The 26,594-nt window shown below is 34.8% G+C and overlaps 3 protein-coding genes across 3 annotated transcripts in view; 1 reads left to right on the top strand and 2 right to left on the bottom strand.

Moving 5' to 3' along the window:
- The window catches only part of LOC113503414, a 46,224-nt gene extending 21,643 nt beyond the window's left edge, over positions 1 to 24,581 (top strand). The window contains exon 3 of the mRNA XM_026885361.1: positions 24,121 to 24,581. Within this exon, the coding sequence (XP_026741162.1) occupies positions 24,121 to 24,227 (107 nt within the window). The 3' untranslated portion in view covers positions 24,228 to 24,581. The remainder of the gene's footprint in view (positions 1 to 24,120) is intronic.
- On the bottom strand, positions 1,571 to 2,379 carry LOC113503413. The gene has a single exon (XM_026885360.1). The coding sequence runs from the start codon at positions 2,214 to 2,216 to the stop codon at positions 1,608 to 1,610; it is 609 nt and encodes a 202-aa protein (XP_026741161.1). The 5' UTR covers positions 2,217 to 2,379; the 3' UTR covers positions 1,571 to 1,607.
- Positions 3,125 to 5,813, bottom strand: LOC113503411 (sporozoite surface protein 2-like). Its single transcript, XM_026885359.1, has 2 exons — positions 5,007 to 5,813; positions 3,125 to 4,711 (listed from the first exon to the last, which is right to left on the bottom strand). Exon 2 carries the CDS (start codon positions 4,683 to 4,685, stop codon positions 3,660 to 3,662), a length of 1,026 nt encoding a protein of 341 aa, XP_026741160.1. The 5' UTR covers positions 4,686 to 4,711; positions 5,007 to 5,813; the 3' UTR covers positions 3,125 to 3,659.
- Positions 24,582 to 26,594: the final 2,013 nt, after the last annotated feature.

Here is a 26,594-nt window from a genome sequence, read left to right as displayed (position 1 = left end):
GACAACACAAAAAATAATCTATAAAACTTATACATACCAACCGGAACTCAAGACACCAACAGTTCAACTTCTCGACAAAAAATTCATAAGCAGCAGTAAACCGCAATTACCACAAACCAGTACTAATCCATTTTTATATGACCCCAAACCCAAAGTCACGAGCTAGCCATAAAACTGCATATCTTCTTGGAATTACCTCTCCTACAATTTAAAGCAGATTCAGTGATGTAATATTTATCAAGCGCACTGCGTGCCTGTCCCTCGAGATCTTACGGTCACCGCAAAATACGTTTTCGGGATTCTTTCCAAGTTCGACGGTAATTATAAATGTGTACGATTGTAGGTATTCAGGAGTTTGGGCTGCCTATAGTTTTATATTTGATTATTTTCAGTTTCCAAGAATTTTATTGGTTTTTTTTTACTATTTAATTAATAATCAGCATACAGTGGTAATGGAAGTCTGTAAAGGTTTAAGAGGAATGAGATTTTGCAACCAAGCTTATTTACACAATATGTAGTCTTGTGATTTCAGAATTCAATATCGGGAATTTAGGTTTCCTTAGGATATTGAGCGATTGTCAAGGCATTATCATAAAAACAAACTTCTAATCTGAATTCTCTTAACTTATTATAACTTACACCTTATATTTAAACTGCTAAGCTAAAGGCAAAACATAGTTATAAATTAGATCCCAAAATGTATGTAAAAGATATGAAATCTGACGTAATCCTACAGAACAACATCCCATATTGTAACACAAGCAATCACAAAAGTCATATTACCAAGCCATACAAAAAACCAATGATTAAACTTACCACTCGCGTATCCCTGACCTGATGAAGCGCAAAAAATAATACCAAGCATTCCTATATTTAGGCGAACAATGCTAAATTTAAACAGTATGGCATTAATTCTTGGGTACCTGACGACTGGAGCTCTGGCAATTTTGAATTGGTGCCAGAACACAATACGCATGTATTCGGCGGCCAGACTATAATCAATGTTGGTCTTAGATGAAAGGCATTATACATTTACTTATTATAAAATTATGATTCAAAATTGCTTTTACCATGAGGTTAGAGGTGGGTTTAGACCAACTCTACATTTATGGATCCACGTCACTGGTGTTCCATATGAAAAGTACTAGACTTGCATTTTGGACATGCGAATTTGAAGGATGAAGATCGAATAAACAATTAACGTTTATTGATTATGAGGTCACCACCGGCTTTCAGGCACCAACCCACATTACGTTACTTAACCTGCAGACAGAATGTATCGCGTCGAATCAATAAGTATTCCGTTTTATGATTCTGTGCGGAACCCTATAAACGTTATACTCAATTCAACGGAAAACATTTCGGCCCTCTAATGTATACACGCTCCCTTTTTTCTCACACTCCAAGCGTTCTTATTCGACATTTTTCTTTCCCTTACTTCTGTACTGGCATTTTATTTTTATAGCCGTGTCTTGGAATATTTCCCGTTGCCTCGCCCCTGTGTAATACCAAGGAATTTCCAAATACTTGCGACTGTCTACGTAACCAATAGTTCAGAAAAAACAACACGGAAAATGAACGAAGAATTTATTGGGAAAAGTATACAATCACGACATGGTGATGTTGCTTGCCTCCAAAATGCTAGAAAGCGCGCATCTCTCGTGAGGGTATTCAACGCTCTTGATAATAACTTTAAGTTGTTCCCGGAGTTCGTTTGTAAATAAAACTGTTTCGTAGGATATAGATCTCTTAACCCGAAGCAAATTAGGTAGGATGCTTTCGTTAGGCACGCACTTTTCCTTGGACTTTGATCTGACGATCAAGGGTTGGCTTCGTTTCTCTGCGAGCAAAGTCAGACTGGCTGTGTATGAAAGTAAAGCTCTCACGCCATATATGACCACGACTAGAAAAAGAGAAAATCCGGCAGTTATGTAGTTCTTCTCGACGTTGTGCAGCAGAATCAGTTTGTCATACTCATGGAGGCCAACGTTGAAAATCAATTTGTGGATGCTTTGTAATGGTAAATACATGCCAAGGTACAAAACTGATGTGAAATAGAATGCAACGAAAAATAAGTAAGTTCGTCTGTAATTTTTTGTTAGATTGCTTATGAACTGGGTAAGCTTGCGGACATCGTATATCGGGTTCAGCATGATGAGCACCATGGCCATTTGAATGAGTAGCAATCCGGTCAGAATCATGCAGCTGGCGTCCATTTTGTTGATCTTGATAATATTGGTACTGGTTAGTGGATAAAACTATGGCATTTTTGCGTTGAAAGATGATTTTCACTTTTCCCTTTTCATATTTTGCACGCTTCACTTTTTATTGACAATATACTGTCAAGATTATGACAAGCGATTGTTTTCTTCCTCGTTGATCATTTTCTTTTTTTCTAGGTTTTCGCTGTCAATATGCTTTTGAACTATTTTATAGGTGATACATGCTAGAATAAAGTATGGTTGTGTATTGGTTTGTCAATCAAATACGCAAAATCGTGAATTCAATGATATTTATTTTTTCGTCATCATTATAAATACAAATATAATATAGTTGTGGAGCCTTGAGATTTCATAAACTTTACATATTGATTTATTTAATTAAATAAAAATTTCGTCCATTTCGAGTTTTTTAGGTAGTTATTGAAGTAATTTAAAAATAAACCAAATGTTTTATTCAACTTTAGGCGGTTTTATGAAAAAGTCATCGGAATCACTTGTATGAATGGCTTTGTAACTAGTTCCATAGTTTGCCATGACTAGTGCAGTATTCGAGATCTGTGCAGCTGTGTCATCTCTTGTTAAAACAGCATGCCTACACATAAGTTCAAACTCAAGTAACCTTGCTACCCTTATCGTAAACTCGGCAATCCATTCTATAACGAATATAAGATAAATCTCCATGAAAAAGCAAATATAACAAAGTGAGATCTTGCTTACATAGAATTGTATTATAAGATGGGCGTCATGAGAGTTCGCTAATGCACGATGATGATTGGTACTTTCCCAAGAAATTTCTAAAAGTGTGCTTACAAATAAAATAGCCATAAGAAGTACAATTATTTTTGTTGGATAAGCAAATTTTTTTTTAAAGTCGCAATAAAGGTCTCTTAATAAACCAAATGTTTTATTCAACTTTAGGCGGTTTTATGAAAAAGTCATCGGAATCACTTGTATGAATGGCTTTGTAACTAGTTCCATAGTTTGCCATGACTAGTGCAGTATTCGAGATCTGTGCAGCTGTGTCATCTCTTGTTAAAACAGCATGCCTACACATAAGTTCAAACTCAAGTAACCTTGCTACCCGTATCGTAAACTCGGCAATCCATTCTATAACGAATATAAGATAAATCTCCATGAAAAAGCAAATATAACAAAGTGAGATCTTGCTTACATAGAATTGTATTATAAGATGGGCGTCATGAGAGTTCGCTAATGCACGATGATGATTGGTACTTTCCCAAGAAATTTCTAAAAGTGTGCTTACAAATAAAATAGCCATAAGAAGTACAATTATTTTTGTTGGGTAAGCAAATTTTTTTTTAAAGTCGCAATAAAGGTCTCTTAAGGCACCTGGTTGCTGTATGGGTCTTAAAAGTGCCATTATTATAGCTAATTCCATAAAGAGAGAAGAACCGATGATAATACTAAACAAGTTTATCATGATGTCTTTTTGTTACCGTCGTTATCGGGATTTTTAGATGTTTGGGTTCCTTGGGATGTTCGAGTACCTTGAGATGTTTGAGGGTTTTGTTGTGCTGGAGGGCTTTGTGGAGTTGGAGGGTTTTGAGGTGGTGGAGAACGTTGACGTGGTTGAGGATATACGGGTGTTTGAGGATTTTGCGGTGGTTGAAGATTTTGCGGTGGTTCAGGATTTTGCGGTGGCTGAAGATTTTGCGGTGGTTCAGGATTTTGCGGTGGCTGAAGATTTTGCGGTGGTTGGGGATTCTGCGGTGCTTGAGGATTTAAAGGTGGTTGAGGACTTTGTGGTGGTTGAGGCTTTTGAGGTGTTTGAGGCTTTTGAGGTGGTTGAGGATTTTGAGGTGGTTGAGGATTTTGAGGTATCAGAGGATTGTCAGGTGGTTGAGGGAGAACAGATGTTTCCGGATTTTGAGGTGCTTGACGCTTTGCAGATGCTTGAGGACTTTTAGGTGTTTTACTTTCTGGAGATGTTTCAAGTATTTTTTCGTTTTGAGGGTTTTCAGACTTTTTAGATCTTACTTTAATTTTTTTGTCAGATTTTTTATTATTTTCGTCGTCAGTACAGTCGCTGTAATCAGAGTGTTCGCCTTTGTTAACAGTTTCAGTCTTAGCTTTTGCTTTCAATTTTAGTATTTCTTGCTTCTTCTTTTTAATTTCCTTTAGTTTCTTTCTTATTAAATGTACCGGTTCTGGCAAATCTCTGTCTTGCGATATTCCTGATGTTGTTTCTGTTTTTTCCTCTGAACTGTCTTGTATACATATCATAGAATCGACAACTTCTTCGGCTGGATTCTGGGAAGTTTCTTCCAAGAATGTTTTAAGGCGTAGCTTGTCTTTTGCCTGCAGTTCATCTAAAACGGGCCAGTGAGGATTTACTTCTTCATCCTCATGGTAATTTATAGCGTCATCAAGTTCTCCTATTATGGATGTAACGCCCTCTCCTTCAGTTACCTGATCTATGTCAACTAAATCATAGTTTCCCATTAAATCCGAAAATTCATGTAGAGTAGCTGAAAACAGTATAAAATCTTGTAATCTCCAAATGACTAGCACATAAAAAAGAGAGAACCCGGCAAGCAAGTAGTTTCTGGTTGCGTTTGTTACTTGGATAATGCGTTCTAATTTTTCTTGTGGTGTCTCAGTTGGTCGTAGATAGGCCGGTATTCTGTAGTAATGTAATGTGTGCATTGGGGCCACAATTCCATAACAACCAATTACTAGGATGTACATTAATACAGCAACATAATATAACTTATTTCTTTTCAATGTATATGACCAGCGTTTAATATATTTGGAAAGACTAACAATGTCGCTAACTGGCAGTAACAGTAGTGCAACTATTAACATTTGCGTTGCATTAGCACCCAAAAGCATTACTGTTGAGTTATCAAATAGGGTGATCATTTTTTTGTATTTTATTCACTTGCTATAATAAAATCATGTTGTCAGTTTGACATTCATAGTTAGTCAACGATATATAGAAGAAACAATCAACCATAGAGATTAAATAAATATGAATACTTATCGCTAAAATTCATCCCTATTTGGTGTTACCGAGGGAATAAAAATCCCTTTACGATCGTTTCTTTGAGGCGTATGAACGCAAATTGCGTCACCTACTTCCCCATGATTGAATTCGTTATCAAACGCCGCCCTACAATGGCGTATTGAAATCGAAACTTGTAACAGAGACCTATTTACGTACGTACCTATGAAACAAAATAACGGGACGGTGTGTGGCATATATTTGGATGTGAAACATATGTTGCGCCAGTCTCCTCGACACGCATAGCTCCCACGCTACCTGGAAGCACACGTATACGTCAGCCATTAGTGTGACGGGGAGGGGTGATGTTGCGCTCTCGCTTGCACAGTTTCTGCACGTGGCAACCCCCTTACAGGTGGCGACCCACCTTCCTTTATCACAACCATTACCTATGTCGATTCAATTATGCTGAACTGTTGACTTTGCGGACACCGATATTTTCAACGGTTGCGGTTGTGTAACAAGCTCTCGCCGAGAAGCCCAATCTGGCGTCGATAAAATCTTTTAATTAATTACTAACATGGTGCGATACAATAATTTCCATGTGTACACACATTAATTTTGTGTTGTTTGCTTTGTAAGACAAAATCGATTGGGAGACTCTATACGTTGCTATTTTATGAGTCTTTCAAAACTATTTTACGTAGTTTAAATATTTTCAAGTTTACCAATTTAAATTAAATATACTCTGTTTATAAATGTTGCAAACATAAGTATCGGTTTTTCACTAGTGAATTAGTCATATTTGTAATGTACTGATCTTTCTTAATAATGATCACCACTTTTATAACCCACAGGCTTGGATATAAAATTAAATGTAGATAGATAATGTTTGTATTTATAAATTTTTAACGTACTCAAGACAAGAATAAAATTAGTATCAAAGATATATTGGAGCATATTTTTTACAACTATAAAAAAATGAATAGCACATGAAAATGTACATTTATTCCAAGAGTAACGCTTTCCACAGAGGATTTTAAATTTATAATAAACTCCTTGCGACTACCCACGTGCGTCAAATTTGCGCCTAGCTTGCGTGACGTCATTATCTTGGTAGACGTGACAGTGCCCGCCCTTACAAACTTTTGTTTTTGAGGATTCATGAGTTGTAGGTTTATACGTACGTTTATGGTTCATACGCTCCGGGTGTGATACTTTATACAAAAGAGGTTTCTATGTATTCTATGTTCCCAGCTGAAACTTCAAAGTATTATAAATAAATAATTTGCCAGCTGCCAAATTTATGGCGATAGGTTTTCAAAATAGTTTCAATATTATTTTTATTACCGAGTTCGCGGTTGCAATTTTGGCAATAATTTTGCCTCGAAGTTGAAGCATGTAGTATAATTAATTACAAAATAATTACAGTTTAACATTATTCAACTTCGAAATGAAAAGAATTGACTGCGTATGAAATTAAATTTATAAGTTTATTATTTAAATTTATTTCTCTCAGACAATTCATACCTGAGGCAACACCATAATTCATGTAAACTAATAATTTGACACTATACAAATACATAAACTCCTACCAAAATTACTAATTCTTAATTTCATCATAAAATAAGAATTACATTTACCTAACAAAACCATTTCTCTTGTTACAGGTAAGTAACCAAGCATGGCGGCGTGCGTTTATTCGCTTCAATTGCGTAACAAGGCCTCAAGTTGTGACCTCCTTATCCAGACGGGATATGCATACATGTGTTTGCGTGTAATTATATGGAAATGCTCTGCATGATTAGTAACACTAGATGTTGTTATTACGCTTGTAAGGCAAGCCGTAGACCAAGCTTGAATTAATTTAGTTCGGTGAGCAAAAGTATGCAAAAATAGAGGGGAAATGTGTTTAGATGTTGACGAAGGTTGATAGTGAGAATAGAAAAGGTAACGTGTTGTTATTTAGAATTTTTATAACCTAGGATAGGTGTATTTCAAGTAATCATTAGAAGAAAGAATGATGACTACTCTTCTTTCTTCTCATTTTAAGATCATTAATTATGTGTGAAATTATTGTAAGAACTAGATTGGTACCTATATAAGAAGAGATGACTGTCTACTGTTGAAGTGTTAGTAATCATTCCGTTACGGTCTTGTCGTAAGTAGTCACTTTAATATATATCATAACTCCAAGTTCACGAATTCAAGAGACGAGTATATGTTCTCGTAAAAGTATTTAATAGCTAAGTTTAAGGTGCAACTTATCCTCAAAATGTTCTCAACATTTGCATGAAGATTGTTATTACAAAGCGTTGGGTTCAAAACATGCTTCAGTTTTCTCCTACGCCACAATAGATGAACCTTATGAAACTTTCAGCGGGGCCAAATACAAATACTAAAGTTGGCCAAACTGATATGTGGGTACGGAATGTTTTTCTTGTTTTTCCACTTTAGGTTTTATGCTAGTTCTAATATAGTTTGATTTTGATGTGCAAGAAGATCCAAAGAATTCAGAAAAATATAAGTACTGCAGCAACGGGAACGTGCAATTTAGATTGATTCTGAGTACTCGCCGTAAATCTCAACCAATATTAAAATATGAATCGTTATACCAATATAAAAATTAAAGAATAAAAAGTGAATTTAATATGAAAAACTATAAAAGTTTAGGTAACCTTACGTTCAGACATAAAAGTACACTAGTGCACAATTACGCCACGTACTAATGGCGCCAAAGACCCATGCTAGCACTATTACAATATCGGAATTGAAGTAAAAGCTCAAATGGTTAGCAATTTGCTAGCATTCGATGTTTCACCGACCATTACGGAATCCGAGGAAAAAATGAAGGGAAGCGATTATTATCATCAATTCTTTTTTTATTGAACACCCTACTTTCGGAACTTTGAGCGTTTCATATTGATTTTTGGTCGGAAAGTCGGAAAAGGGAATTATGGAATAGCAAACTTCATTTCTTTTCGTGTTCGTTACTGTTGCATGTAACGAGCTGAGCCCTTAAGCGGGTTTTTTGGTTTGCCCTTTTTCTAAAGTTAGATTATATTTCAAGGATCAAAATTCTTGTTCATTTCTTTGTGAAGTTTGATACGAGCATTCTCTTTTAAATTCAGCTTCACTAATAACAAATCAATACTTAGATAATAATATCTCGTTACAAGGTCACAAATGTATCCTAAAGCACTAATAATTGTTGCGTTTCAAATGTCAATATTGAAATTAAATATAATAAAAATAAAATGATGATAAAAGGTAAATTAAAACCTATTAAGTATTACAGTAGTAGCCGCAGATCATTAATGAGTATTTAGTGCGACACTAGCAATGTCATTATTAGTAATTTAGCTCATTTATCTAATTAATTGGGTACATGCGGGCCATATCAGTGAATAGGAACTAATGTAATGCCTGATCATATGTTTGTGTCTATGCGAGCCTGGTATCAGAGACGTCAGATACACTCGATGAAAGGGTGGAAATGAACTGAAAAAGATTATATGAGTAAATCATTTCGTTTTGAAACCACTTCTCATGGAAACCAAAAAAAAAATACGCTAATACCAACAAAAAAAATTGAGCACTTTAAAAAAAATATAAAGCCATAGGTGGATTATATTACGTATTAATCGGAACGTTTTAAAAGTGTTGTTTTCGCTTCTCAAAAGGTAATAAATATCATTACAAAACTTATTGTTTTAAAAGCTACAATTATCATTAAATTAAACTATACTAATATTTACATTTTTAAAACTATATCAATACAAAATAAAAACAACCACGACCGGTGTAACCTGTTCGAAACGTCGGGCAAATCAAGGTAAAATATCGCGTTAGTTCCCGTATTTCTTTAACATTAATATTCTTAGAAACCAGAAGTGAGGACAGGTTTTTAAAAAGAAAGCACGGTTACATCACGAACAATTTAACCAAATCATTACAAAAATAACTTAAAGTTAATACATCAAACTCTAATTACTGCAAAGGAATATGAATGGCAATTATCGAAATAACAATATGGCTGCTATGCTGAATAAATACAACGAATGTCACGGAGATGTTCCAGCGAAGCCAGCTGACAGCGGAGAGAGAGCGTTGCTAAGCGCGCTCCGTCTTTTATAGCGGACTGCTTGTCAAATCCCAGGTTCGAAAGAGGTTTCACTAAAGATCTTGAAGGAGGTTTCACTTTGAAAAGGAGGTTTCGTTAACAATATATTATCATTACAAAACGACAAACGTGCACCTTACAATAAGCTTCGTAAACCCTCCAAGAAAGGTTAAAAATAATTCTTCCAATAACTAGGGACTAGGTACCTATCACAAACTACGATCAAACTCGTTGATCGCTAACACACATCCCCAATCAATCTAACTCTCAGTAACTTTCCGAACACAGGTCTACCTCGACGTTAAATAATAGGAACATACTATAGCTTAATTTTTCAAAGACCTCTTTAAAACACTTACTATGAACTCTTGCACCACTACTGACGTTCTAGAAGTGAGATGCATTTACGCAGAGTGTATAGCTCCATCTCGCTTCCACGATTCGAACTATTTTGCTTGAAGTTTATAGTACTGGTATAGTCTGAAAGCCATTGGCTTCTAACAGGTAATAACAATTAAGGTAAATGAGTCAACGTTACACCCTTATTTATTATCCCTGTCCAAAGGGGCCGATCATGTTTCTTTGTACCAACATATGTAGCAAGTTACTTTGAGTGTAAGGTGCGTTTTTTTCGGCGATTTGTTGTGTTGATGATCGTGATTTTGATACTGTAAATCGGTGCTATTTTTTACTAAAATCCTGTTTTTTTTTTATGTCGACGATACCTTTACTTTGCAATTAGATTGAGAACTTTATGAATAGAATATTTTGGATCAACTTTTTTTTTTAAATACAACATTATTTATAAGTGCGCTTTTCTTAGTGTTTGCGTCTAAATGTCGAAATAGTTTTAAAATCAGATGTTACGCCTAGTAATAGATACGAATACCAATGACTCAAATAAAGTTGTATTGACATGTACCTAAATATGACGATTTTTGTACAAACTCATTATGACAGTAAACCACGCATTACTTTCTTCACGTATTGTAGAAACACATTTCAACGCAAAAATACCAACATAAAGTATTTCATAATTACTCAATACCAGTAACAACAAAAAGTAAAAGATAAAAAATTTAATTAAAAATAACAGTGCCCCGGGAACGGCGCTAACTATCGCTATCAATTTTATTTAAAAAAGTTTCCCTCACAAATTCATCTGATTGCGGCCCTCTTTAGCTTAACAAGAGTTTTTAAATGCTTTAAAGTCCGCGTTCATCTTGATAAAAGTTATTACGTATGTAAAATTAAAGTGTCAAAGGATTACCTACCTTATGTCTTTGTTAATACGTATTAACATTGATACAGCCTTTCGGCACATCAATACTGGTCTGGTTTTATTCGAAAAGTTTTGACTTTTTGTGATTATTGAAAGTTGGAATTTTCTTTTTGTTGAGGACCGATTCGGTCACGGAGGCGTAATTTGGAATGAAAGGGCTGAACTAAGTTTACGATTTTGTTATATTCACCAAATTGCTTAAAAGGATTTTTCCTCGGATGCGATAAAAGAAGGGTTATTATTTTCGCTGCTTAGTTCGAGTGGGCTTTGTGATTTACGGAACGTACGGAATGCCCTTCCTTTGTTGTGGTATTTTATTATTCTTTTGGATCAAGTGTAGTTATCAGCTATTACTGCGGAAGGGATCAATCGCTGTTCAGTTTGCCTCACGGCCTATTATGCCTCGATGCGATTCAATTGAAAACAAGAACATTAAGTGAAGCGTTGATGATAGTACTCATCGTAATCATTATTAGCTCTTACACTTCACAGTATTTGCTTTAAGCTTTATATCGTTTGAAATGTTGCAAAAATGTCTCGCAGTAAAAAGGAAGGATCATTTTTGGGGTTTAAAATGTGTCTATTGTCAAATTTTCAATTCCGAAAATACTCAATCTCAAAATCATGAGTTATACCCCCCTTTTTTTGCTCCACCGCATAATAAAACGTATGTTTGTAACAAGATAGAATAGGCCCACCTAAACAGTAATACCATAAATTGTCGCCGAAGCCTTTGGAATCAACATATTTCACGTACTTAACAAATTTTATGTGCGTCACGTTCATCCGCATCCGGCTACGAGTTTACAGTGCCTGAGGCTAATTCAGTTTGAGTTGCTTCCCTTTGCCTACTTCAATTCACTTCGTACGTTCACTTTATAGGCGTCTTTCAAAATTTGTTGAATTCCGCCCTTTTGGATCAATTTGGAAATTACGCTGCTACAAAAAGATTCTATGTATACCTAAGTAAATATTTGAGGTCCAGATGGTATGACAAAAATTGTTGGTGTGCTTGATAAAATATCTTACATATTTTTTTTTCATCCAATTCAAAATTGACTCCAAAATAATCATTAAAAACACTTTCCAAATCGAAAACTTAAAAAAAAAAAACGACAACATGAACGTATCTCCCCGATCTCTTGTACACCGCGAATTCATTTTGATTCAAGGTTTACCTTTGTAAAAAGTTTTGTGTACCCATCCTTTATGGGTTCCAAGTTTATTTTTGGTAACTTCGGATATCGGACCTCTAAATCCCTGGAGTACATGCGCACCGGTTACGCTTTCAACCCTCAAGGGCCGACAGGGCCTTTTTGCACCTTTTGAAGCCACATGTATTAAAACCACGCCACAGGCGATTGTATAATGATATGCATATTTTATGCAAAGAATATTTTGACTGATGTTTGTTCAAAGAAAATGATTGAGGAAGATTTAGCGTTTAAGGATTTTCTTTATAATCGCCTTTTTATATTACTGGATATGTCATTATCATTCTGCCCTATCATAGAAGTCGCCACAATTCCATTAAATTAGGTACTACGTAGAATTCATATCCATAACCCATCTCAACAGTACTAACCCTCATAACATTCGGATTCTTTTCTGACGAAGTTAACACAATTGTCCAAGACAAACAAAATTCCTCGACTTTTGCCGATTTCATCAAACAATTCTGTCTCTATCAACATTGGGTTCACAGTTTCTTTCGAGAGACAAAACACTTCCCACAAGTAAGTCTCGAGTAAGTTGTTGATTTTGATGAGTAAACTGAGCCCCTTATTGGTCAGGAGTCAAAGTTTCATCATGTGGGTATAATTAATAATGTCTGTAACATGATCCCATATGGTTCACCGCTGTTTAGTGAGTTTGGCAATTTGAAGAGCTGTGTAGACACACCATTTACCAGGTTATAACTTCAACATGTTTTGCATATAGAATTCAAAAAAGAATACTTGAGTACACAAAAAATGGAATTCATTTTAAAACATATATCAATAGCCATCCGAACATCCAATCCAATTTACTCTGACCCTACTTAAAATAAATTATAGTTTTATTTCCTACGTTTAAGGACCCTAATATCTAGTTACTTAAAAGTAAATAAGATAAGCTATTCTTAGCTGAATTAACCCAGAAAACTGTTTACCTGGAACTAATCAAAGGCTCGGGACGGTCTTAAACTCAATAAATGTAGATAAGTTTTAAGGGTTGTGTACGTGCGCTTAGACGATGCAAATTGGACGCGAGCGAGACCGGGTCTCAACGTGAATCGGTATGCCGTTACAAATAACGTTTTATTTTGTTCTTCGGCAAGTACATGCCTGTATGAGGGAAGAGTTGACTATATAGTCGTCCTATCAATCCGTTTTGACCACTACATAGTCAACTACGAGTATGCTCGTTATTTGCGGATCGAATAGTCAAATAAATATTTTTGAATAATGTTTTGTGTTAAGTAGTCAACATTCTGTTAGTCATATTTGTCTTATTACTATAAACGAATTAAATCAAGTTGTCTTTTAATTAACTCTTATTGATTGAGATAAGTCAACTCCTGTCCCTATAAATTGAATAATAAGTTTGATAAATTATAGTACGGCCTCTATTCTCAAAACACGAGAAAATAAACAATATTTGAATGCAAGAAACGATCCAGATAATTAATTTAAACTTTACAAGCGAAGCCACGGGAAGCACTTACTCAAACAGACATCGTCGGATCAAGAATTCACTTTGCGACTTCTTCCCCCGAAATTCGCGCCTTAACTTGCAAAAACGTTTACACTAACGAAGAGAAAAGTTTTCTGTATCACATTGATATTCCAACGATACAGAAACTTGGACGAATGGCCAGGGAAAGTTATTTCACCGTGTTTTTCTGATATATTTTTTTGGAACTTAGTTCATGATTGTTAGGCTCAAATGTGTTTTTGGACGACTTAATGGATTTAGTATGTATAGCAAAAGTATTTATTTTGTTATTTTATAAATAATATCTAGTTTGCATTAAAAAAAATCTAATTACACATAATAATGTTCACACGGCATTTCAACAACGTATTAGAAGGAAAATTGATTTGTGTGAATGAGATGTACGCTGTGCGTCTTTTAAATTCTTTGCGTTTCTGAAAACAGTTCTTTAATCTACTTGTCAGAAATGAAAAATAAAAATCCAACATGGAGAAACAAATGTTGAACAATATTGAGATTGGTTAATATTTAAATTGACCAAATATCAATGTGCTAAAGTTGAAAATGTGATAAAATCACGTCCTCAATACAATTTAATTGCTAGGATTGTTTCGGAACACGCTATCATCAAATAACCTCGGCAAAAGCTGGCGAGAACTCTCAACGCACTTCCGTAAATTCGAATTGACGATACATTTCGAAAACATAAAAAGCTCAGAAAATTTCAATCCAAAAAATTTAAAGGCGAAAATACTTGTACAAAGCCGTACTCATACTGCCACGAAAAGCAGCTTTGTGCAAAAAACAACGTAAAAACATCCACAAAAAGCGAACACCGACGAAAATGTCCAAGCCAATGTATTCCATTCCGCCCCACTAGTTATATTCTGATAAATGATTGTGGGTGATATACTGTTTTGTGGAAATTGTGCCTTTTTTGTTTCAACCTTTTCTGCTTTGTGTGACTACGCGATTCAGCTGGGTTATACGGGGTTACTAGTGATTTTAGTATGTCGGGGTCGAATTACGGTGCTGTTCGAAATCATTTTTATATTATCTAATCTGGCTTTTGTTTTGTGACTAAACTCAATGAAGCGGACATTATCTTTGATTTATGGGTACCTATTGCTCCAGAAAATTCGAATAAAGTATCACTTACGTGTGATTTACTGTTTTTAACCTTGCTTGATGTTTTGTGGTACAGTTGGTCTAGATGCGTTTAATATTTTCCCTATTCTTGTCTAATAGGTAGACATCCCAGGTTTTATGTGCCAGTGTCCTCAGATTTTTAATTCTTGTGTAAAAACTATGGCGGTGATGCATTGTTAAACATTACAGATTTTAATGTTTTATAATGTTAAAGGTTTTGTAATGTTCGTATGACGTTTTTTAAGTATATAGAGTTTGCAAAAATCAGCAAAATTAAATTGCGCTTTATTAAAGAGCCGTCAAGTAAAATTATATTTCATTATATTTCCCTTCCATACCAGAAACTGTTAACAGGAAACGAATCGACCAATCTATAGAAACTAGTTCCTTCATTACATGCCTGACTCGCAAGTCTGGGCGTTTAAATCGTTCGTATAACTTTAATACATTCTTGAGAGCGAGTTAAAACGACCAAGAAGGAAAGTCCGCGGTTCTTAGTTGTGTTCAGGCACGCCACGTCGATTCTCACGGAGCCGACAGTTCGCGTGTTTGGTGGCCATTGCGTTTCACTTTGCAGGGGTAGGTAGTATGATGAAAGTGCATCTTAACATTATTCATTTAGCAGCCTCTACCTTTTCGGCAATGGAAAAGCAAGAATTGTTTTTGTGGATACCTAAAGCAGTATAATTATTGTTTTGGAAGCATTATGCGCAATATAAAGTTTCGTTTTCTACACTCGTAGGTACTTTAAGGCGTAGCGACAGGTCTTTTATTTAACTGTTTTCAAATAGTTTCGAGAAAACAGAGAAAAGAGGCGAAAATCTTTTCACAGATTTGTTATTCGTTATCAGAAAACCTATCAAAATATTGGTTTGTACTGACTTTTATAACGACTTTTTCAAATAAACGAAGACTTTAAGCTTTACAGCTTCCACTATTATATTTCACACGAAACAAAAATAAACATCTACCTACATGTTTTGTTGTTTTCGTTTGTAGTGTACATCAAAAGCACTCGAAACTGAACAAACCCTTAGTCTTTTGCACGCAAGCCTTGCTTGAGTCAGCTAACATCGTGTACACTCGGCTAAATTCGATTTCCTATTTACTCAGCATCGGAAAAACCATATAAACTTAAATTTCCGAATGTTTGAGATGTGACGTCATTTCATCACTAGTATTCACAAGTTTAGTAAAGTTTGTATGTTAACGTAAATTGGGCAATTGGATGTTAAATAGCGATATTTACATTTAGTTGGACGTTCATGCTTCGAATTCGAGTTTGTTTGAGGCGGTGATTGAGTTAGATTTGACTTTTGGAACTAAAACTTAGTTCTCGTTGCTTTATTGATACACTTTTTTGAAGTCATCTTTACGTAGGTTTTTGATAGAATACTGTTGATTTTGTTTTGAAAAAAGACTGTAGAACGTAATGTGAATTATGTTAAGTAGTCGATGATGCCCATATGGCAAAAATCATGACCCAAACACAGGTCTTCGTGGCATTGTCACATTCTCTATTTTGATAAAACTCTAATGGCAACGTATTTGAATTTCAACACATCACAACTTTTTAATCACGTAAAACGGAGTCAAGATCATTTCATTTTGTCACAAAAAAAAAACAAAAACTACGGTCATCGGATGTTATAGTTGATCCCCTACACAGAAACTTCTCTCTAGCCCAAAACAAGAAACCACATATGTACTCTCCATTCTTTCGTACCATCAGTCATGCGCGTCTGCTGTTGACTTCGCCATCAATTAAATGCCGAGCGATTTGTCAATTAATACCCGTCAGGGAACAAAGAAGGCTATTGTAATTGCAAGATGTGTGGAGCGTCCTTATATTAATGAATCTTGAGCGGACTGGACTACGCTTCCTTAGCAGGATTGATGGTTCAAGTGGCTTGAGGAATTAGCGAATTGAGATTAGCTGTTTTGGATGTTATGTTTTGATAGTGTGATAAACATTTGTGAGTTCCACGAGTGTTTCTCCAGAATCTGGTTGTTTTTTCTTTGCTTCTATCGCTTCTTGCTACAATATTATCATTTTGATATTTCTACTCTAGGTTTACGTATTGATAACTTACGTTTTGCCTAACTGGATATCATGTCATTTGTCGAAAAGGTACTTATAACATTCCTACAAATGTATGTTCTCTATTATACAAACAATATGGAAAGTAAAATAAGATATAGACATACTACAATTTTATCATAATAAAAGTCTAAAGACAAAATTGAAACGAAAATCAAAATAATCTAAATCAACATTATCATATACCTTTTTATCGAGGTACACGGATCTCTAAAACACGTATCAGGTCAGTGAGCAGACACCTCTGACTCCTGACTCGTAAGATTGGATTCAAGATTGAGGGCAATCTTTTGACAAGTCTCCACTGGAAACCCATTCATCCGAACGACGGGGTAAAAGGTGACGAACAAATACAATTTCAGAATAAATGCATAAATATTATCGAATCAAATTTTATGGTGGGTGGAGAGGAAAAAAATGAAGTGTTAAATATAATGGACCAGTGTGTTCTCGGATCGAGTGTTTCAATGTACTCGAGAAAAGTCAACTCTTTGCGATTAGCCACGACACTGATTTACTTTATTAATCACACAAACCAAACGAACAGTTTTGGGTGTGTTTAGTATGTTTGCACATGAGACGAGCTTTCTGCATAACTGTTATCGCAAGCAGTAGTAATAAGTAAGCTAGTAATATCAATACAGCGATAGATAAACCTACTTTTCAGATCCACAGCGTTCTATTTTAATCTTCTTTTACAAAACACAACTACGCTTTTCCATAAACAAGTCAAACAGAATTTGTTGCTAAGCAAGCAATTAGTTCCATAATGAAGTTTCTGTTTAACAAGATAGAGACGTTTGAAGACCAGCAGATTCGATTGAGAATGCCCTGGGGATCTGGCTACGGCATAGATTAGGCGATCTGGGTGCCTACCACTTTCTCCAAAAGTAAGATTATTGCTGTTGCGAGAGCAGGACGCTGCCTTACAATATATTGGTGCTGTTTTTCTTTCACAAATACAATAATATTGCATTATGTTTTCGTGGTAGCGCCCCGTTGGCAACGGACAACTTTGCCTGGAGATTTCAGTTAGCTCGATGGATAAATCAGCGAGTTATTGTTTACATTGGAATTATATTGTTGATGTTTCCTGTGGTTTGGTACAAGTTTCGAGGTGATAGTGAGTTCTTTGTTTGTCTCGTTTTTTTTAATTTTTATATATATTTTTTTTCAGGAATATTATTTTCTAATAGATACGACGCTTATGTTCAGGCAAACATTTTAGTCCAGTCAGCGGAACCTTAGCAATAGCCCTTAAATGTTGTTTCTCATTTACGGTACCATTGAATTTTGATTGCACTACATCTCATGTAATTATGTCATTGTAAATTTCATACATAGTTCTTAACCCTTACTTTAAAAACACTCTTGTATGTTTTGAAAAAACTTTATTTATTAGATGACGCACTGCTTTTAGCTCATGATTATTATAAACAAACTCAAACTCATACAATACATTATACATGCAAGTTAATTATATTTTCTCAGCAACGTCCGCCTAACAAGACGCATTATCTATGCCGTGGGCTCCCAGAGGTACCAGTACTGTTGAATCAGCTGCGCCGGCTGTTTCTCTTGCATTTGTATAGAAATTGGGATTAGAGTCGGCTTCATTAAGTAAGTTGCATGAGCTCGTGTAGTTAGTTAGACGATGTTACTCACTGTTATATGCTCGGCTTTGTTTTAACGAGATCTGGATTTTGTTGAATTATATTCTTTGAATTTTCTGCAAACTTGATGAGAGTAGTCTACCTATTTCGGAAATGGAATGCTGATTTGAGTTGCCCTTTTTTCGTAAGTAAAAGGATGGGATTTTATGTATGTGTACATGTGTAGATATACTATTTGTTTTACCGCCAAACACATTTATATTTTCTAAATTATTATAATTGTAATCGGATTAAACATAAAGTGGAAACATAAATGAGCCTAGCCTAATTTTGATGATGGAATATGGCCAAAACTTGGGCGATTAAACCCCGGCAGGCCGAGAATGAAATTGGTAGGTGATATAAAAAAGATAGCAGGAAGTAGATGGATGCGAAGGCTAAGAGACAGAAAAATGACATAAAAAAGTGTATATGTAGTGGAATTTTCAAGGCCAATGATGACGGGGACATCTTAAACAAAATCTCTTGAGAATAGAGTCTTCAGTATACTTTGTGTATTTAGGATAAAAAACAGAGCTTTGTATGATATTAAAATGTACATAACATCTAAATGTCAAATGTTAAACGAATTCGGTTTTTAATAGTTTTATGTTTATAATATTGACTGTTATATCAGTAAACATCGGATAACATTTAACGTTCTGTTTTGCTTTGTTAATTACATTTAAAGGTCAGAACCTTTTGACTTGTTCTGTGATCTTAGAGAGTATTGTTCAGACTTCAGTTTTGGCTTTTATGTATATCGCTCTGTATATGCATAGTAGTCGATCTTGCTAGTTAAAAGCACGTTTTAGCTTCTGACTGATGTAAAATCTAAAAATTGCGACAATTAAGCTATCTTTAGCTATCTACTTGTACGATGTACGTTCTATTAAAAACAAAAGAATGCTAGCTAAGCTAGATCCCGTTTTCCTTTACCAGATTTTGTAATGACGTCAACAACTATTAACCTTGAAGAAACATTCAGCATTTCACATAACTTGGTTAAATCAAGAATCGTCCACTAGAACACGTCCGACTTGAAGGTTAATCAAGCCTTTTGTTTTACGTAGACATATTTGCATATGTGTTTAACATGTGTGTGTGTTTTTTTTTGTAGAATACTCTTGACAAGTTACTTTTTATACCTGTGTCTACATGGACTCATGGACAGGGTTTAGACCCTTTTGAAGTTTCGAGACCATTTTATCCAATGGTTCAGAAAATACAGGACAAACAAAAAGACATACAAACATAAAAATTTATTGATGATTATTCGCGATTTGATTTTAATAACATGACTTATGACTCTCAAAGCAATTTTAGATATTTGCGGTTAAACCACCAAACCCTTTATTGCATTCAATAAATCACGAATAATTCTATTGGAAAAATAAATTAAATGACGTATCAGGTCCGAAAACAATTATTTCCTCTCGCGACCACATTGGTTACAGTTGTGTGAAAGCCAACGATCACTGCTATGCCACCAGCACCACAGATCGAATGAAAAAAGGGGTAACTGATTGATTAATCTGAGAGCATGTGAAGCTCGTGTTTTCATTGAACATTTTTGGCCATGGCTTTGAAATGCGGCAAAAGGGCTTTTATCCTTGGAATTTAAGCTATACGAAATTTACAAAACCTTTTGGTAGCGGTCATTTTACCGCGATACGTAAATGTGGATAGATATTTTGACATCGTATTCTTAAGATGCTGCAAGTACCAGGATAAAAACGGCACCGCTATGTACCTGCCCGTCTACCACCAGGCTGTATCTCAGTCTCTTAGTCTATTTTTACGGATCCCTAGTCTATGTCTATGGGCATTAAATCGAACAATATTTATAAAGTTGTAGTAATAATATTTTATAAAGAATAATTCAAGCATATACGACAACTTAAATCTCCAAGCGACTCCAACCTTAATTACTCTTACAGATTCATTAATAGGCACGCGATGACAAAATCCTTGAACATCTCAGCTGCATCTACGAAGGGACTCCGCCGGACTTTTCCTCACCCCTAACAGTAAATTACAACGGCATCGCTTTCCTCAGTCAACTCGAACGAAGTACTAAACAGGCAGTTTTAGATTTCAATAACACCAAAACTAGGCCAAGGACGGCACTGATCCCACACACACATGCATAATATTTTGTTATTTTTATTAAGCTCACTCGTATGTGAACTCATGTATAATGCATCCAGACTTTGGCTATTATTCATCGTTATGATCCAAACTTTTGCTTGTGATATTAAAGATTCGCAGACTTTATTGGATTACGTAGTCTGCTTCTGTTTTTGCTTATTTATGTGTATGTGCTTTTTGTTAACAACTCTGCTGTATGAGATGACGCAGTAGAAGAGACGGGTAATCATATATTCTTGGATGTTTTGGTATGTATTATCGAGTGGTTATTTTGCTTAAACCGGTAGTATCTGAATATTGGTGGCAGACTTGAACAAATTTTGGACTATACTTTACTTAAGATTTAAGAAGAGACAGTAAATCAAACTTTTAAAGTTATGTCTTCAAAAAAGCAGTGTAACCGTAGTAGTCAGTTATACTGCTTTTTGATAGATAGCAACAAGACACAATTGAATCCCTATTACAGTTACAAAATAAAACAAAGCTCCAATAAAAATATTATCAATGTACACGGGAAGCACGTATTATTGAAAAACTCTAGGTTTCAATTTTCATTATGTTCAGTATGAGCCCCACAAGTGTCGTAAATGGACGGGCTACAGCGAGACATCTGAAAACTACAACATTGTCGGTACTACAAGCTCCAATGTCGTTAAGGAAACTGCCACATAAAGCCACGCGGCAACAACAAGCGGACATTAGTTGAAATTCAAACACGTAATGATTCCTACCTGAAATGGTTTACACGATAAAATTCAACATAAAAATTCTAAACGTTCACCAAACTTAAAACACGATAAACAGAAGGGACAGAATCGTTTTCGTTCACCTCACAATAAAAATATCATAGGACCGTCGGAATGGTCCACGTATATAAAATAAACAATGTCTGTAAAGAAGTAAAAAGGTATGAGGAGATATTTAGGTTTCACGTCGAAAGTTTATGGGGTAATATCGTTATTTCTCATGATTGCGAGTGAAATTGCCTTTTTGGGAACGGTTAGTTTCTGTGCGCGGTTTTTTTTCTATCTTTCTTTTTCCCCAATTATTTTTTTGGGCCACGGCAAGAAGTTATTTCATAGAAATAATTCAGGGGCTCATGAAGGCTCCCGGGAGTTACGGACAATTCTATCAAGAAAGGGACACGGGCTCAAAATGATTTTTTGTTGAAACTAGCCGGTTATCGTTTTACTTTATCGCTGTGCTGTTACGTTGCTCCTACAAACTTCTGCTCTCCTGGTATTTGACCAAGCTTGGCTTACTGCTTAAAATATAATTTGTTCGATTGAATTTTTCTATTTCGGTTCGATTACCAATAAGGGTTTCGTTTGACCCAGATAAAACAGAATCTAAAATAATTTTATGAAGCGGCTTTTGTTCCGAAAACTCTAAATAAAAGATCCCTTCGAATGATCAAACTATTATCAACAATTGTAATTCAAAACTAACACAACACAGACACCCAACACAACGCGGTCAGACACTCCCAGATAATAATTTCAAACTCATCGGTTTCACATAACCATAATAAATTCAAACTCGTGTAAAACGAGATATTTCTATTCAACAATTATAACTAATGGATTGCGGTTTAGTGGTCGACACTCAACAGCGGTGCAGTCTGTCGTTAATTATTATATCACACGTTAATACGTCACAATTAAATGTCGGTTTTGAACGATTTGCTGGTGTCGAAACTGTCAGTTATAATAATCAGGTTGTAATGTATTGACTTTTGTGGGAGGTGGACAAATTTTATTACTTATTAAAGTACCGCAATAATATATCTTCCTTTGATAACGTGGCATTGACTTGAGGCAAACTGAACAGTGGTGTCTAAGGCAGTCAATGTACCGGCTGGATTAAGAATATAGAGTAATCAAAGATGCCTATTAGTACAAAATACGACAAATTTCATAAAAAATATAATAATAAGCATATTTCTCCTCTATCGTACTATTACTGTATTTGACAGGGTCCAAAATGTGCTTTAAACTTACTTAATAATTGACTATTTATAAATATTATATTTATTGAACATAAAACATTGAATGTGAATGAAATATTCCCTTAATATTTCCCTCTGATGAACATTCAAGAAAAAAAATCATACCAGTTTTTTCATCGGCTTTATTTATTGTAGTAATATGACAACCAGCTAAGGTAAATGGGTAACATTATGTGAAGTAGTGCATTGATGATGTCACAGCGAGAATGATTTCCCCAAGGATAAGGGAAAAAACCTTTGTTTATAAATTATAGTTGGGGAGCTTGTGAGTAGTTCTTATTATTGTCTTACAAAATGATTCATTGCACGTTTATATCAATTGTCCCGGTCTTTTAAGATTGGAATAATTAAAATGTAGGTATTTAAATATGTGAGTAGCTGCTCTTAGTCCGAATTTTAAAAAGCGAACAAACTTTTTAATTTGATATCACATTGGATGCATCAATTAAATATTTTTATACTAAATTTATTAAAACACGGTATTCCACCAAGAACCATGAAGGCCTCAATGCTAAAACTCAATATTTAATTTTTAATGCAAAAATTCAGGACAAATCAAAACTTGTGAACCTTAAACTTTTCTTTCAGCGACTTTGTCTCGAAGACTTGCTTCCTGATTGATGGAGTGTCAATCAAGGCATTGATGTGTCGAATATTTTGAGATACTTCAGCTTTCGCTTTAAGGAATCTCATTTGGTTCTTGACTATTTAATTTCATGACCGAAAATAATTTATTTTTAACGGTTTAGATTAAGATATAGTGTAGAGCAAAAGCCATCTAAAGATACAACGGAAATGTACAGTAGTCATTAACCTTGTTCAACTTTAAGTAGGTAATCTATATCTATATCTATACTTCTATACTAATATATAAAGCTGAAGAGTTTGTTTGTTTGAACGCGCTAATCTCAGGAACTAATGGTCCAAATTAAAAAAATATTTAGTGTTGAATAGGCCATTAATCGAGGAAGGCTTTAGGCTATAAAACATCACGCTGCGACTAATAGGAGCGAAGATACAATGGAAAATGTGAAAAAAACAGGACGGGTATAAATCATAACTTATGTCTTCTTCTACCCACGGGAACGAAGTCGCGGGCAACAGCTAGTTTTAAATAAATTTTGTTCCAAATTACAAAGGATGAAGGTTCATAATCGGAGAAAGTTATTATTTCTCTTTTTCCATTGAACAAAAAAATATATTGTAAATATAGTACGTATGTACATTTTTTACTTAATACCTACTAGTTATGATTTCTTATGACAGACGTAACTTTCTTAAACATTAATTGGCCTAGCCTTTTCCCAACTATGTTGGGGTCGGCTACCAGTCTAACCGGTTTCAGCTGAGTACCAGTGTTTTACAGGGAGCGACTGCCTATCTGACCTCCTCAACCCAGTTACCTGGGCAACACGATACCCCTAGGTTAGACTAGTTGTCAGACTTTTCAAGTTTCTGACTACCTGTAACGACTGTCAAGGATGTAGGATAACAGATGGGACCCACAATTTAACGTGCCTTCCGAAACACGGAGGAACTCGCTATGACACAGATGGTCACCCATCTATGGGCCAACCGCGTCAAGCCTAGCTTAACCTGTGAGTGTTTCACTTATGCGGTTATAACTTAGCCACCAGCTCCTCACTTAGCCTCACGTAACTTTCTTAAACATATCTATTATTTTTAAATTTGTCGTTTTTATTTTATTAACCTACATATATACGTTAGTAATTAAAGAAAATTGTCTAATATGTTTGTTTCTTTTTTCAGGTAAGTCTCGATCTGTCGATGACGCAACCAAGGAGGACCCATGTCTTACTGGTAGGCCTCATGTAATACTAGCTTCAATGTTGTTTATTTGCTCTGTTTTTGTGTAGCATGTTGTGTGTTAAACTAAACATAAATCGTATGATACTCTCTTGAATACTTAAGAGCGATTCTTCAAGAATTGAATCATTGCAAGTTTTTAAATATAATTACGTGATTAAGTACAACCGTGTTCACCATCTCATTAGCTTTTTACAATTGGAGAATACTTTTCTTTAAAATACTAATCTCTATTGGAGTCTTTGAAAACAGTCTTAATTTAAAAAGACTTGCAGAGAGACTGTAACGTTCCAGAAAATGTCGCTATTAATTATTACACTTACTTTAACAAACAAACACAAGCGTCCAAGAAAATATCATTAAATAAACACTCCGCACTTCTTAATGGCATATTCATAATGAAACTTGCCAAGCAATTTCGAATTAGCAACTCTTAAGCTATATTGTAATTATTAATTCCTTTAAAAGTTTGGAAAACCACTTTAGGAATCATGGCTCTCATAGGTATGGTCCATCTTTCGAGTTATGAGCTAATTAGAAGCTAGCTTTTCAGTGGGGTTTTAATAAGTAATAGGTACTACTGCTCTACGGCCCCCGTTTTTTGAGCCGCCTCTTACACCGAAGCGTTATAAGATTTTTGTGGTTGTGTTTTTTTTGCAACTCAATTTATTATGGATGTTTTTAAAGATGACTTGAATATAATTTGATTAACGTAATCCATTATCAATTTTAAGCCTTGTATTTTTAATGAAATCATACGACAGGCTTATCACTCAAAGAACGTTTGAATTGCCTTAACTTTACGAATTATTGTTTGGTTGGTAAAAAAGCAAAACGACAAGGATTATTACGATACTATGGAGTAACATTCTATAATATAATTATATATGTCAACTTTTCTTTAGTGAAGTATGTAGGTATATCACAACCGATTTACACGAAAATCAAAAGTGACCTACATCGTAGTGCCAATAAATAAATTCAAACGTTCGAAACGGTGTGAGGCAGGATACTTTAATATGAATCGAGCCTAAACAACGGCCTTTTAATAAAACAGCAACACAGCGATAGCTTGACTCATGAAATTTATATTAACGCCCGAGATTGTCCCGCTACGTTGCCTATACAAGTTTTTTTTTGCTTTTAGCAAGCTCGCACAAATAGAATGCTTAGTAGGTTAAATTAAATTCTGTAACTCCTTTGATTTATAATTGCCTGGTACCTGTATGAACGACGCGTACTACGTGAACCTGGATATAATTTGTTACTAAGTAATTAAGTTAAAAATTCTCATTTATAAGAAAATTGCGAGAGTCATTTAAATATTTTATTTGTTTTTGTAATAAACTAATTATTTTATTTTAATGTTAAAATAAACATCTTGGTGCATTTGCTTTATTGTCATGGCGGTTATTAACACGAATGCATTTTAAAATAAAAACCTCTACGTTCTTTTGATTACTTTTCAACAACATTATATAAAATAAATTATTTAGTATACTAAAAAAAACATGTTTGTATTATTTGGTAATTAATAGTTTACTATTGACGACTATATCATGGTTGTTTTACGAACACAGTCTAACTACTAAATTAAAATAAACAATTCTAATTAAATTGAATCTTTTTAAATAACCATTTTCCAAATTAAATAAAAACGACACTCGAATCACGAATCTACATAAACTATGTACACAGTTTCGTATTATTTGCACAATTTATTTCAGCTCAAACAATTATTCGGACATTAACAAAGGGAATCGCTTAATGGATTAAATTAAAACAAGCTACCGTTTGATTTATGGGAACCGAGGAACATCAGTTAGTTACGTTGATCAGCTTCGTTTGACAATATTGATTGATGAACAACCTTTCCCATGAAACACCAGACTTTTGTCAACAATCTTAAGTAAAATAACAAAACTGTTTTGTTTTCGTTACGTTTAAGAACGTTTTTGTCGTTTTGTACCAAATACCTTTGATTTGAGTTATTGGCAATGTGTGTATTATTTTTGTTATATTTGACTTGAAACTTCATTGCGAAGAGTCAACGCGAATCGCCGAAGCTGAAAGTTATAATTGTCGAAACCACTATTGCCATATCTAACTTACATTATATGTATAACAGTATGTGTTAACGTATGTGTATGTGTGTGAGTGTGTATGTGTGTGTGTGTTTCGGAATGAATGTTACATCTTAACGTCCATAGTGCTAGAGTGATTTAGATAGAACGATTTGTAAGTAGATGACATCTTGGATTAACAGTAGACTTTTAGCCAACTTTGTACGGGCTATCATTTTGTTCACTAAGTGCCTGTTCTGAAAAAAAGAAAAATACAAGTTTACATACCAACAAAAAATACATTTCACAAACTAATGACAATACTCGAAAAGATCACGTGCGTCCATAACGTTG

This window comes from Trichoplusia ni, chromosome 19, assembly GCF_003590095.1.
Source record: "Trichoplusia ni isolate ovarian cell line Hi5 chromosome 19, tn1, whole genome shotgun sequence".
Taxonomy (NCBI): domain Eukaryota; kingdom Metazoa; phylum Arthropoda; class Insecta; order Lepidoptera; family Noctuidae; genus Trichoplusia; species Trichoplusia ni.
Note: the sequence above shows the minus strand (reverse complement) of the source record. Positions and strands in the feature narration are given on the sequence as shown.